Source organism: Echeneis naucrates, chromosome 3 (assembly GCF_900963305.1).
Source record: "Echeneis naucrates chromosome 3, fEcheNa1.1, whole genome shotgun sequence".
In the NCBI taxonomy this organism is placed as follows: Eukaryota; Metazoa; Chordata; class Actinopteri; order Carangiformes; family Echeneidae; genus Echeneis; species Echeneis naucrates.
In genome coordinates this window covers 21008805-21022958 of record NC_042513.1, presented here as the reverse complement: position 1 = coordinate 21022958, position 14154 = coordinate 21008805, and the positions used below count along the sequence as shown (strand labels likewise).

Here is a 14154-nt window from a genome sequence, read left to right as displayed (position 1 = left end):
ATAAATCACACGAAATGAAAATCTCTGTGTCTCAAACTCTTCTGGTCATGATGATCCAGATAAGTTGAAAGACATCATTTAAGAGTTTGGGAGCCACCTTAAGAACCAGCAGGCCCATCTCAGACAGCACACAAACACTCTTAACTTAATTAGGCCTTTACCTGCAACATGCTGTCAAATCAGTCCTCATCAGTGAAAGAGCCCAGTCGAACCTCCACCCCTTCCCTCCTGGTATCTCCACCCCTCTCCTCCTCCTCCTCCTCCTCCTCCTCCCTCTGATATTCCACCGGTGCGCTCCAACACCCAGAGAGCCAGCCCAGGAGGGGAAGAGCGCAGGAATCTCCCACAACCTGACATGTGGAGCCGGTGGGAGGACTCGTCCTCTGTCCGATCAGCTGCAGAGGAAAAACGGAGCGCTTGATCTTTGCCTCGCTTCAGCGCCGCAGGGAGGAGACAGGCAGAGGAAAGATTCCCCCAAACGCAGTGAGAGCGTCGGATGAGGAGAAGAGGAGAGCGGAGGGCATCGGATAGGCAACAACAAGGAGTAAGTCAGCCACCTGTCCACGAACAAGTTTTTAAACACTTCAAACTGGCTGCGGTGTTCAAGTCTGTGATCTCATCTAACACATTCAAAATGCTCCGTGAGATTTATTCAGATTAAAATATTCCAACTTGCCATACAACCCGAAAGATGCTTCTCCAAAAATCAGCTCCACATCGTTCAGATCTCTGACATAGTTTGGAATATTTCTGAAGTTCAGCATTTTTATCGTATTATTTTTAAAAGATTATATTTAACATGTAATTTCTTTTATAAGATTTTAGTTAAAGAGGAAAGTTTCATGCATATTCATACTTGGCTTTGATGATATGCGGATGCTTTTGTCACTCTCATTGTTATTAATATTTATATTTTAATATTTTCCATCATTTCCAAAGTACTCAGTTGTAGAGTATTTGTCATTTATATCTGAAATCACATTAACAGGAGGTCTTCGTGGTGAAGTCCTATGATGTGGACAAACCTTTGTGTGGATGGTGATCAGTCAGAGAGCCTGAATAATTTCATTTTCATCTTATTAAATATTGTATATTTAACAGAATACAAAGATACAGTGGACCAAAGCTTATTTGGGGAATGTGTCATGAAGGCAAGGCAAGTTTATTTATCCAGTGGATTTCACACACAAAGGCAATTTAAGCTGTTTTACATACATACAGAGGGAAGAAGAACTGTGTGCAAACAACAGAAGATCATGCAAAATCATAACTAAAGGACATGCATAAAATCCTAAAATAATGAAATTGAAATGATTCAAAGAAAATGCAGCAGTTTGCAGAATGTAATCATGCCTAATGATAAAATGTTCTCGGAGTTGGATAAAGATGTAAAGAGTAAACAACCACAGCTGTTTGGGGCTTTTTTTAGTCTTCCATTCACTCGCATGCTGCATCCTCGACCTAAACGGTGAATCACTTTTATTCATTCCTCCCCAGTCTGAGTGACCCTGAACAAACTCCACCTCCAATCCCTCCTCCTCCTCTTTGTTGCTCTTTCCTCTCTTGCTCTCTATTCATCACCCTGTTCAGTCATCTCACGCGCACACACACATTTACACTCAGGCTGTGTAGCATAATGATATATGTGGGAATTGTATCCAAAACTTTTGATTGGACAGTATTTAGTTTTTATATTTGCAATCACATTATTCTGGGGCAGTATTTTCTTGTATGTGAAAACATGGAAGACAGAATTATTGAAATAAGATGCAATGAGCTAAAGCTCAGATAAACCACCTCCTCATTCCTCATTCACATACAACAAAGACATTGAACCACTCTAACTGCACCTACAAGAACACACACACACATTATTACGTATCCAGACACTGCAGCTTGGATACTAAACTCATGTTTGATTCATTCTTTCAGCTGAGTGAAGATGTGAAGGCCATTTCAGATGAACACTTAACGTGTCGACTGGAGCAGGTGTGGAGGGAAAAACGATCCATTGTGAATTTCTTTTTGTTGTTTCCCCTGACAGTGGCAGCTCCAGACTTATTGGACCCTAAATCCGCCACTCACAACACCAAGCCCCGCCTCTCCTTCTCCACAAAGCCCATCACACTGACTCCACGGGAGGAGAGCGAGGTGAGAGAGAAAAGAAGTCCAAACTTTAAAAGTAATTATTTTTGTCACAATGCTGGGAACAGCGCTCTGTAAATCAGGCTTTTGTCATCATCAGAGGTTATTTCGGAACACTTCCTGTGTGGATAGAAATTCACTGATCATTTGAAATGTTGTAGGTGGTTGCCACAGTGATGAAGAGGAAGACGGTGACAGCAATCTTTCTTTTGGTGGTTCTGTACCTGGTGATGGGAGCAGCAGTCTTCAGATCCCTGGAGCAGCCTCATGAGAGGTGGGCAGGTTGAATAGATCCAAGGCCACTGTTGTTCTGCTTCCTGGCAGACCTTTTTCATTTGTAATGCAAATTGACTTTGACAAGCAATTTTTTCCCTTTCTATACCCCTTTGCTATGCTAACATCTACGTGGAAGCTACTAAATGTTGTTTGGCTAATACTTACTACTATGAAGAGAAGCATGTTTTTCTCTTCCTTCGGCGTAAATCCTGCAGAATTGGATTTTGCTCCACATCTATGCAGATGACACCCTGATATGAAACAACTCTGGCACCAGCTGTATTATTTATGAAGCTACATGTTCAACTGGATGTGACTACACTTCAGTTAATTTAGGAGAAGCTGACATGGGGGTGCAGACTCATTGTTAATTTGAACTAGTTTACATGTCTGCAGTGTGAAACTATAAAGTTCAGGGGTTCAGTAATTACCGGACAAAGGCAATCAAAATCATCTATTTAATATTGTGACAGGAATGCAGCTTAGTCAGACTGCGATCAGACAATTGATTCAACTGCTCGAGGATATTCCACCTCATCGTAAAGCTCATTGTTTTGAGAATAAGTTTAGGTTTATTTATTCGTTTGGCTGGCAGGTTGTCCATTGTGTTTTGATGCATTTGGCTGAATATGAATCCTGTAAACATCATTTTGTGGCCCACTGTAATACCGCTGATCTGTGGATGGAAAAAGTCAAATGCTGAATGGAGCAGAGAATGGCCAAACTCGTCATTCCTGTAACTAAACATCAGCAATAAATCCTGGGTGAAAAGAAAAACCTTTCTCTCTCACCAGTGCCCAGCGTTTGGCCATTCTGTCCCAGAAACTGGAGTTCCTGTCCAGACACTCCTGTGTGAACCAGAGCCAGCTGGAGGAGCTGGTTAAGGTGAGACCATTCCTACCTTTACCGAAAATGCGTGTGCGTTTGTGTCACCTTGTTGTCTCCCGTAAACACACAGCTGTGGTTGAGCTCGCGTGGCTGCAGCATCTTCAGCACCAGGGACAGCTCCTTTAACTCGGTGAAACGTAGAAACTTCTGCAGTTTCTGAGCTTTTTTTTTTTAACCCATCATCACAAATGTGCCTCGCATTAATATTATCATTATTATTGATAGCAGCAAAAAAGTAACAAAATTAACAGCATGGGTTTGTTGGGGTTTTTTTTTGTTTTTTTTTTTTTCCTCTCTCCTTCCAGCAAGTCGTGTCTGCCATTCGTTCAGGAGTGAACCCTGCAGGGATGCTGACTAACCACAGCAGCCTGTGGGACCTGAACTCTGCCTTCTTCTTTGCTGGGACTGTTATTACAACCATCGGTAAGCAACACACCAAACAACACTTAGCGAGTGGAGCCGTTGTGGTCAGTTATGTGACATGACTTAGTGCTGTGGAAAGTGGAAGAGTTTCTTTCGTCGTTGATTCTACAGCTGCTTCCTGGATGTAATCAAACTTGTTCACATTATCATCCCTGTGGGCCCGTCAGGGTGTTCGTCACACTCTCCTCAGCCGTAGTTCACAGACCAGCCAGAGCAAAAACTGAAAACCATGAAATATCTGCAAAATATTTTGAAAACAGTCGCTACATGAATAAAATACTGGATTACGACCGTAGTCGTGAAAATGTATTTGTCAGGAATCATGTGTATGGTGAGTGAAACAAAGATTATCCTTTAATGTTCCAGTCTTCATGCCACACTGGTGATAGATTTAGATTTCCTTGTCTCAGCTCCTTTCTGTCCACTCTGCAGGTTTTGGGAACATCTCTCCCCACACAGAAGGAGGAAGAATATTCTGCATTGTCTATGCACTGCTGGGAATCCCTCTGTTTGGTTTTCTCCTGGCTGGTGTGGGAGATCAGCTCGGCACCATATTCGGCAAGGGCATCACCAGAGTGGAGAAAATGTTTGTGGTGAGTTTGGAGAAATGCACTCAGTTATTTCTCAGACATGAATTATTTACACACTTGACAACATCCTAACCCACATCAGCTCTTTTAGTGTATACTTATGTCACACCTTCATCTGTTTAAGGTCTGCACCATTTACTGGTCTAAGAGTAAAAAAAAAAAAAAAAAATCATGAGGTAAGGCTGGGTGACATGAATCAAATCGTAGATTATAATATACGGAACTTGATAGTATGATGTTTGGTTAATATTTTCCAACTAGTCATGTATAAATATTTAAAATGTCTGAAAAGCTTCAGCACATTGGTGAAAAAGTGCTGTATCACTTTAGGTTTCTGCACATTAATATAAAAACTGGGCTTGCACTGGTCTAATGTGTCCTCAGAGACGTGTCCACAATGTTGCTTGAAACGATAACTGGAAGGATTTCTTTGAGATGAGTTAGCCAGGCTGGAGTTAAAGCTTGATGAGAATATTTGCAACAACAACAAAGTCATCTTGCTTTTAACGTTTGGGGTCATTCTTCTTATGTATTTGTTGCCCTTTAAACAATAATAATTTGAAATAATTAGACAATCATTTTGGCCACTAACTTGTATGCACAGTATCTGTGCTGTGTGTGTGCCTGCTCACTTTAGACAGATGTTGAACTAAACATCTGTCATTCATTTACACTTAGATGATTAATTCACCAGCTGACTATCCTGAGTTTTTTTTTTTTTTTTGGACATCAGGGTTGATTTAAATCAAAACTCCAACACTCATTAACGTGCAACGAGAGCCAGATCACCTTTATCAGTATTGAGACAGTTTCTTGTTGATTGTAGTTTCATGTCTCATGTCACGTCCTTCTCACCATTCGTTCGTCCATCTTCTGCCGCTTATCCGTTTCCGGGTCAGGGGGGGTGCTGGAGCCAATCCCAGCTCACAGTGGGTGAGGGCGGGGTCACCCTGGACAGGTGGACAGGCAGACAGAGACCAACAACCACTCACACTCACACTCAGACCTGCAGACAGTTCAGAGTCACCAGTTAACCCAAACATGATGTCTTTGGACGGAAACCCACACGGGCACGGGGAGAACATGCTAACTCCACACAGAAAGGCCCCAGAAAGGCCGGGAACCGAACCCATGACCTTCTTGTTGTGGCTCAACAGCGCTAACCACTATGCCCTGTGCTGCCCTGTAGAAACCAAATAAGAGAAAGAGTTCACACAGGTTTAAAAGTTTTTGTTCGCAATAATTTTTTTCGCCTGACTCAAATGAGACGAAGCAGAAATCTGAATCCAGAATGTAAAATAGAGAATGATCGCCTTCTTCTGCCGCTCAGAGCACTCGAGGGACTCACTAATGAATATCATGATTACGGCTGAGGAGAGGGGACAAAAGTTCATTGTGTTAGTGTGTGTGTGGAAAAGCCTTAATGCTCAGTTCAGATTGTGTGAGTCTGTTGTGTTGTCCTGGGTGAATACTGGTGATGGTTTTTCTTTTGTACTGTACCCAAAGGACCAATCTACAGAATAATGTTGTTACGACTGACAGCCTCTGGTTGGTTTGCCATTTAACTTCATCCAACAATGGATATTTTTTTTTGTTTTTTTAACCAACATTCTTTGTCCCCAGAGGTTAAATCTTAATGGCTGGTGACCCACCGACATTTCAAACCAGCGCCTTCATGAGTGTGACCTTTGTTTCGTTAGTGAAATTGCTCAATAACTGTTTTGTGGATGACAAAGACATTAGTAGCACACAATCGTGTCCCCAACAGGATGGCAATCATTTTTGGTAACCCTCCGACTCTTACACTATCTCCTCTCTCTGGTTCAGTAGTTTGAAGTCATTTCAGGGTCACAGTATGTTTTTCCTCATCCTTTGTTCTTCAGAATCGAAAACAAACCTTAAAAACTAAAAGTTCACGCTTGTCTGTAACGGTCAAAAACCAGGACACACAGCTGCCAGAATTTGATAAATACATTCTCTCTCTGTCTCCCCTGCAGCACTGGGACATCAGCCAGACAAAGATCCGAGTTATCTCCACTCTGCTCTTCGTGCTGTTTGGTTGTCTGCTGTTTGTGGCGCTCCCGGCAGCCATTTTTAAATACATTGAGGGCTGGTCTGCGCTGGAGTCTCTTTACTTTGTGGTCATCACCCTGACCACCATCGGATTTGGAGACTTTGTTGCAGGTACAGCTGTTCTTTCCATTTCTCTCCATTCTCTACTTTTCTCTACAAATCTGTCGCATTAAGGTGATGAAAAACTCAACAGCTTTTTCTCTGAGTCCAGGTGGGTCAGAAATAGAGTACTTAGATTACTATAAACCAGTTGTATGGTTCTGGATCCTGGTGGGACTTGCCTACTTTGCTGCAATCCTCAGCATGATAGGAGACTGGCTAAGGGTCATCTCCAAGAGGACGAAAGAAGAGGTTTGTTCCACAACCTTTGTTCCACTCTTTGTCTGTCTCCCTCAGCGCACTCAGACACAGGTTACACAATCTACTCGTTCACGGCCTCAACTTTTGCCCTCAGCTTAACTTCATTTCCATGATAAGACTCTTTTCTAATTTCATTTACTGTCTGCCATCCACACACATAGTCTTAGGACATTACTTTGTGCATATCCAGAGAGAGTGAGAGGGAGATCATCTGGACAATGTGTGATGATGCCATTATCTAGCACTGTCTGAAAAGTAGATATGACACAGGTTGTCAAAATAATTTCATTTGTTTCAATGAAAGAAGCTCGATGAGTTTTCACTGGATTAAATGGCTGCCGTCAGAATCAGGTTCAGGGTTCGGTGCGCAGGTTAGATGGTTAATGATTTCGTAACAAGCCAGGCGATTAATTGACATTATTTTAACACACAGCAGTTATTTTGGTCTGAAGTGACACTGAATTGTGTGACTGCTCTGTTGCCTTCTCACGAGGAGCTGAAGCACGACGGAGGCCTATAAGGCAGGTTAAACAAAGACGTTGGCACATCGCTCCACCTGAGTCTGAACTTTCTGTTTTATCCGTCTATCCTATGTGGTGCAGTCGAGTAAAATCCAGCTCAGGTTGTGCTGTTTTCTGAAGATGAGACGATAATAAGGTGTTTAATTAGGTTACACCGAGATGTGCGGACAGAATTAGCCTCCATGGGGCCGCACATTCTGTTCTTGGAAAATAGAAGTATTTATCTGAGTTAACTCTTATTATATTCATGTACTTTCAGTCCACCAGGAGCTCTGTGCTTCAAAATGAATATCTCTGCTGCTGAGACACGCAGAAATATACATATTGTTGCTTTTGACGTTTAATTGGTGCGTTCGGCTGTTTGTCACATTGTCGGTGGCTGGTTCAGTCTTTTTTTAATTGCCCTTTGCAAATTAACTAGAGTTGATTTCCTGGTCTGTAACATTGTGCCTGTTATTTGTTTTATTTTAAAAATAGGACAATAAACACTGATTATTACAAAATTTAAATGTTATGTATATGCAGTATAAACATATTTACAGTACTGACAGTGACAGGAGACCAAATAAAGCGGCCTTCACCTCATTAAACCATTTTGGGAAATGTAACTACACAACTTAATAAGCTGTATAAGTAGTACAATAAATTTTTCACGAAAACAGGAGTTGTTTGCTAAGCAGTCTTAGATGTCCGCTCATTCATCTCTAACAACTTTCTCACTGTCTTGCTGCAGGTGGGAGAGATCCGAGCTCACGCTGCAGAGTGGACGGCCAATGTCTCTGCAGAGTTCAAGGAAACTCGTCGCCGTGTCAGCGTCGAGATCTACGACAAGTTCCAGCGTGCAGCATCAATTAAACGCAAACTTTCATCAGATCTGGGATTCAGCCCGGCCCCTGAACTCACCCTGCCCAAGAGGACCGTGTCAGTCAATTTCAACGAAGACCGGGACAAGAACGAGAAGGAGGCCGCTCTGCACAGTTTGACGACACCTCTGGCCAGAAATGGAGGTTTGTTTGGGAACGGTTTGGACCCAGAGAGAGAAGACATCGCCATCATTGAGCACCTCAGTTAGAAAGAACACCTTTTCCACCAAGATCCTTCCAGCGCCTTTTCATTTGTCATCACCAACGGCGTCAGTGCTGAGACCAGAGTCGTTCCCATTCACAAATCAAGCCATTGTCGTAATGTGGAACATTGTGAACCCGGCAGGGACATAATCCCATCAACCCAATGGGACGTTTTCTTTGGGATTCACCACTCTCCCAACGAGATGCAGAGCAACAAGAACATTTAATGCATGAAGTTGTCCAAATCTGCACTTCCTAGATGACCGCCAACAACATCTCTCTTATATCTTGTAACATAACAACGTCGTCACATAGCAGTTAAAATGTGCATGTTATTATATGCATATACATAAAATTACAGTATTTGGTGACTTAAATCAAAAAAATCAGAGGAATGTATAAGGTGCCTGGCTAGCAACACCTCAGTATTCTCTGCTTTAACAATTTCGGATAGATTTTTACAACACAGCTTTCCAACGTGCCAACAGCTTTGGTTCTTTCTTTCTTTGACAGGTCACAGTAGGCAGAGAGGATCAGGAGGTGAAACAAAGGTCCACGACAGTTCTAAAGTTTCTAAAGTTTACACATATGGTGGGATGTGAAGATATCAAAGGTGTCGATCTAACAGGAAATCCATGTGGACTCTGAACCTCTTCGTTTTTAATAGCAACAATAGGATTGGCTGAAATCAGAAAATATATTTTTTACTCAAAACTTTTTTACCAATTATCATTATAACTGTTTAACAGAGTAGCTCAGATAAATTATCCCTACTAGAGCAGTTTGTAGTTTGCTAATAGATATAATTGTGACTGCAAACCTGAAACACTGAAAAGCGATGCTGTTGTATGGTCACGCTTTTTCTTTGCATATCTTGCTTTCTCGTTTTGTTTGTAAACGTTCTGTCAGCAGGTTTAATGTAGATAGAAATAATTTTTAACAAAAAACACAAGCCATGACTTTATCGGCGTTTCTGTTTCCAGATATCATTATTTTATGTAAAACTTCTTCCCCTTTGATGTTGAGAAACGAAAAAGTTACTCATAGTTTGATCCAGATTGGAGGGCGAGTAGCTTCTGACAGTTTTGGGGTCTGACCGCCGTGCTCTTCAGTGGCAGCCATGTTGGTCTTCGGCAGCACAATCTTTATTTTAACAGCAGATATTTGTGTAAAGTTTTATCATCACACCTGATATTTGTCACTGTTACTTCTGAGTTTCAGAGAAGAGACAGAAGCTGCTTGTGGTCTCTGTCCTTTTAAAAGGGCCGACAGATCTGACTGGCTCTGTGAGGACAGCTGTCAAACCGTTCCTGTGCCTTAAGCTTGTTACTTTCACTGCTAGGCCGAGCTCAACACACTGTGAGGTGGACCGTCAAATGTCCAAACTCATATGTCTCCGAACTAACAATCTGGCTTTCAACTTAGGAAAGTTACCTGTCTTATAAATATGGTGATGATGGTGAATTCATTAATCACTTGTTAAGTCTCTGCTGGCCTGGATTTGGTATTTTCTATAATAATTTTAAGTATTTCATTTGAACGAAAGCTTGTGGCTTGTAGCAAGTCTGACTGTTTCATTTCTATAGTGGCTAGCAAGAATACAAAATGCAACGCCCATTTTAGCCAAATGGTCAACAATTAAAAATATATCTGAACTTATGTGAACTTTTTAATAATACCAGATTAGAGTAATATATCCAGGAATCAACCGAAAGCTGCTATAATAATGATAATAATAATAATGCCCAGTTTTCCCACAAACACACACTGAGGGTTTTCTTCCATGTGTATGCCTGCCATTGAAAATGCACTTTGATTTAACAGCCTGTGAGTGTAACAACATGCTGCTGCTCCTGCAGCGAACCAGTCCATCCAGTCAGAAGGCTTAGATGTTATGTGGCATTAGTGGCATTTACACAGTTTAACACAGAAACCTTAACCCTTAGATTACTGCCCACATCAACTGGGAGGTTGAAACCAATTTCTATCTGGCCCTCAGAGTTTACTCAACGGGGGTTGGAATGAATTTAGTAAGAAGAAAAACCAGAGTTAAGAGAATAGTGCAGCCTTTTTTAAGGCAGGACGTCAAAACTTGTACCTGAACCAGAACTTACAGAATCATCCACAGTTCCTGGTATGTGATATAATTTTCAGCCATGATTTTCTGGTATCTTTGAGAAGTGAAGTGGATTTCTTCACTTCATTGGCTGCATTATGCTCATGTTTTGACTTCCACTGTAGCTGTGTTTGTTAGCTCAGTATTAGCTGGCTCTGTACACATCAGCACTAACTGAATGGGAACAGTAGTGACGCGACACTGTGTGATGGCTGGTTGCTCTGACTTTGCCTTCTCTCTTTGCTCTTCACTTTGCTGGCAAACAAGCACATGGTGTTTAAAACTAAAATGAAACTAACTCGCCTTTTCATTTTCTGATAATTTGGTAGATACATTAATGCTTTCTATGACTGCAACCATAAAAGCAGCATATTTTTCTAAACTGAGTCTAAAAGAACTCTTTTTTATAGTTATGCCTGTAGAGCTTCTCTAAACACGATGTAACAAAGGTTTTTTTGTATGATACATAACTTGAAAATAAACCAAATTTAAATTCCATCACTTTTTGTTTTCATACAGTGTGTTCAGACTTTTCTGTTGGTTCTGTGCTAAATATCCAGAAGAACAACACACACCATATTACTGAACTGTAAATGTCAACCAATATGAGTCAAAGGAATTCTGGAGAAAAGTGTGCTTGTCACGCTTTCCTGGTGTTGTCCTCCCTGGGAGCATTTCAATATGTAAGGAGATGTAAAATGATAATGTGGCAGATTTTTAATTGTGTTGAGTATATAAACAATGAAAGACATCTCAAAAACTGAGTTTAATTTGACTTTCAAAGCCACATTTTGTTACTCAGCTTCTTTGCTTTGGGCACCACAGCCCAACACGATTTCTCTGTGGCCTCCTCACTGGTCTGAAGTAGCTCAGCTGGAAAAGCTTTTCCTCCAACCCAGCAGGATTTTGTATTTTCAATTTAAATTGGATGCCACTGAGAGAATTGATCAGCGTTACATTTATTCTAAATAATAGTTAATAAAATTCCGCATTGGTATATTATAGCCAGTAAATATTAGGCCAAGCGTTGAAGTGAATGATTTTCATACGTTCATCAGTACGTTCTCTCTCTCTCACAGTTCACAGGCACTGAATCACTGACTGGTTATTAGAGTTTAAACTTCCTGGATGGTCTGATGAGTGACTGGCCAGTGGCAGCTGGTCTTATGATGCGTGAGGTAAAGTTATCAAAGCAGGAAGTCCAGACCAGAATCAACAGCACGCAGTCCGACATGTACAGTACACCGGCTCATTTCACCACCGCAGTCTGTTTCCAGGGTGAACCAGTCACACATGGAGGCCTCGCTAGCTGTATAATTGAGAGTACATGCAAAAGCAATTTATCCACTCACACCACTTCAGGCTGCTCCTTCTGGACGTGTAATGTCAATCCTCTGGTCTGGTCTCATGAGGGATTGGGAGAAGCTGCACCGCCTGGACTGATTACATGCTCAGGATCCTGCTCCAGCAGACCTCGAAGACGCAGCTCACCTGAAAACAAACCAATCAAGAAACAGAAAAGATTCATAGACCTGTTTTTAGTATTCATTCATCTTCTACCTCTTATCTGTTTCTGGGCCTGCTGGGGCCAATCCCAGCTCACCAGTCCATCACAGGGCAACTCTTCTGTAGAGAAAAAAGTATAATTTCATTAAAAACCATTTACTGTTAATCAATTCAATTATAATTTACGGCACATAACCCAAATGCCAGTCTGTTCTAATGTAAATGAGCATTTAAATGTTGATCTCTGGGGAGTTTTCTTTGTCAAAGCTCTTCTGCAGCTTCGCAGAGAAGCAAGTTCTGCTATTTCTCTTGTTTTTGCCACAACTCTAAGTTAATGGACAAAGATCCTCCTCCACAGTGACATCGCTGTTCAGCACCAGCCTTTGAATGTTATTTCCCGGAGGGAGGATCAATATTTCAAAACACTGTAAGTCGGATGGCCTGAGCCTCCAGTGGCCTTTATGTTGATTCTGTTCTAATGGTTTCTATTCTTAGTGCTTTGCATGCAGAGGCCATTCTTTGGTAGAAATGTGCTGATAAAAAAAAAAGCCCAGGGACAGTGATTACTAAAAATAGCTCCCACTCTGTGTGCAATAGAAAACTATGTCCAACCACGAGGAGGCGGTGAGTGCAGGGAGCCAGGACCGTGAAAGTCAGACACATGATCAGGTGTTTGAGCTGGCATTTCCATAATTTTCCTCTAAAAATATATTTTCCAGTTTCAAAATTTCATTTCAACTCGATATATAAGCTTTTAAAATCTCCTCAGAGGACAAGCGGCCCATAACAAACACGTTCAGTCATCAGACCAAGTCGACTGGACTTGTGCTTCACTGATCCTCCACTCACGTGGCTTCAAACGATCCTGCTGATCTCACATGTCGACGAATTGGGATGCAAGCATTTCATACATTTTCATCTTACTCATCACAAAGAGTACAACTTCTGTCAGTCTGCAGGAGCTGAGTGAGAGAAGTGGATTTATGTCAGTTGATGCTTGAGCTACATGGATATTTAACAGAAAGTCTGAACTACATGGAGGTCATATGGAGTTAAATACTTTAACAGGTGGGATCTAACAAAAAATAAACTCTAAAATCGGAGCTTACCTCAGCAGAGGCAAAATAAAAAAAAAATAAAATAAAAAAAAAGGAAAATATAACGATAAAGAGTGCTTCTTAAAGACAATCCTGTCTTTAATTCCATTGGCCTACTTGTTTTTACAGATAAAAATGTTCTGATCCATAACACATCTTCATATCACTTTCCAATGATTCGGCCTTTATAAAGGATTTATTGATTATCAGCGGTTACTGAATAAGGTGGCAAAAAAGCCTTTTACTGACAATGTAAATCATGTAATGCAGGTTTTAAGGTAATGAGTATCTCTTCCCCCCTGCCCTGTTCACATGAACTGGTCGGCACTTCCTGTCAGTGACTCTCCTCTGGCCTGGAGAACTTCTGCTTACACAGTGTTGCTGAGTAAAGAATGGGATAAATCATGCATACAGCGGGGGATTGACAGTCAGTCAGTCTGTCAGTTACACAGACAGACGCGCTCACTCTCCAGTCTGAGTGCCAGTGATAACATAGCTCAGCGGACCCATCTCCTCATTTCCCGTGTCCTCGGCCAGAGTTGGTTCTGGCACTGCAGCTTCCGCTAACAGCTCCAGTCAGAGATATCAGAGCAAAACTGCATCCGCTCTGTCATGTGTGACCACGACCTCGCCTCTCTGTTCCCACAACCCAGCGTGCCCTACTGCCTCCTCACCCACTGACCGGTGGAGAGACACAGGAATGCAGGAGAGGAAATGAACAAACCAGGTATCCAGCAACAAGAAAGAAGAAATGCTGTTTTAACGTGACCTTACCAGGCCTTTGGGAAAAGAAGGGGTCAAGAGGGCAGCACACATCAATACTTCTAATTCTAACATCCATAGACGAGAAGAGAAAATCAATGCTTATAGATCCATGGCCTCAGATGCACAATGATACGGCCAGCAAACACATTGCCTCATAATTTTTTTTGGATATTTTACACCAGTCACCAGCTGTGTGTTAGCACTGGTCCATTCATCAGCATCAGCACACTTTATGGTATAAAGTCTTACAATGAGTGGAGTCAGTCCGTTTGACACCAGTCCATAGCAGGGCTGACATACTGAGACGACGACACTCTCACTCACTTT

At 41.7% G+C, this 14154-nt stretch overlaps 1 protein-coding gene across 1 annotated transcript; it reads left to right on the top strand.

Moving 5' to 3' along the window:
• Positions 1-327: 327 nt before the first annotated feature.
• Positions 328-10940, top strand: LOC115040908 (potassium channel subfamily K member 2-like). The gene is made up of 9 exons (XM_029498039.1): positions 328-544; positions 2045-2151; positions 2307-2419; positions 3216-3306; positions 3615-3732; positions 4165-4325; positions 6320-6506; positions 6607-6746; positions 8010-10940. Coding segments are annotated over exons 1-9 (1257 nt in total). The 5' UTR covers positions 328-543; the 3' UTR covers positions 8349-10940.
• The last annotated feature ends 3214 nt before the right edge of the window (positions 10941-14154 follow it).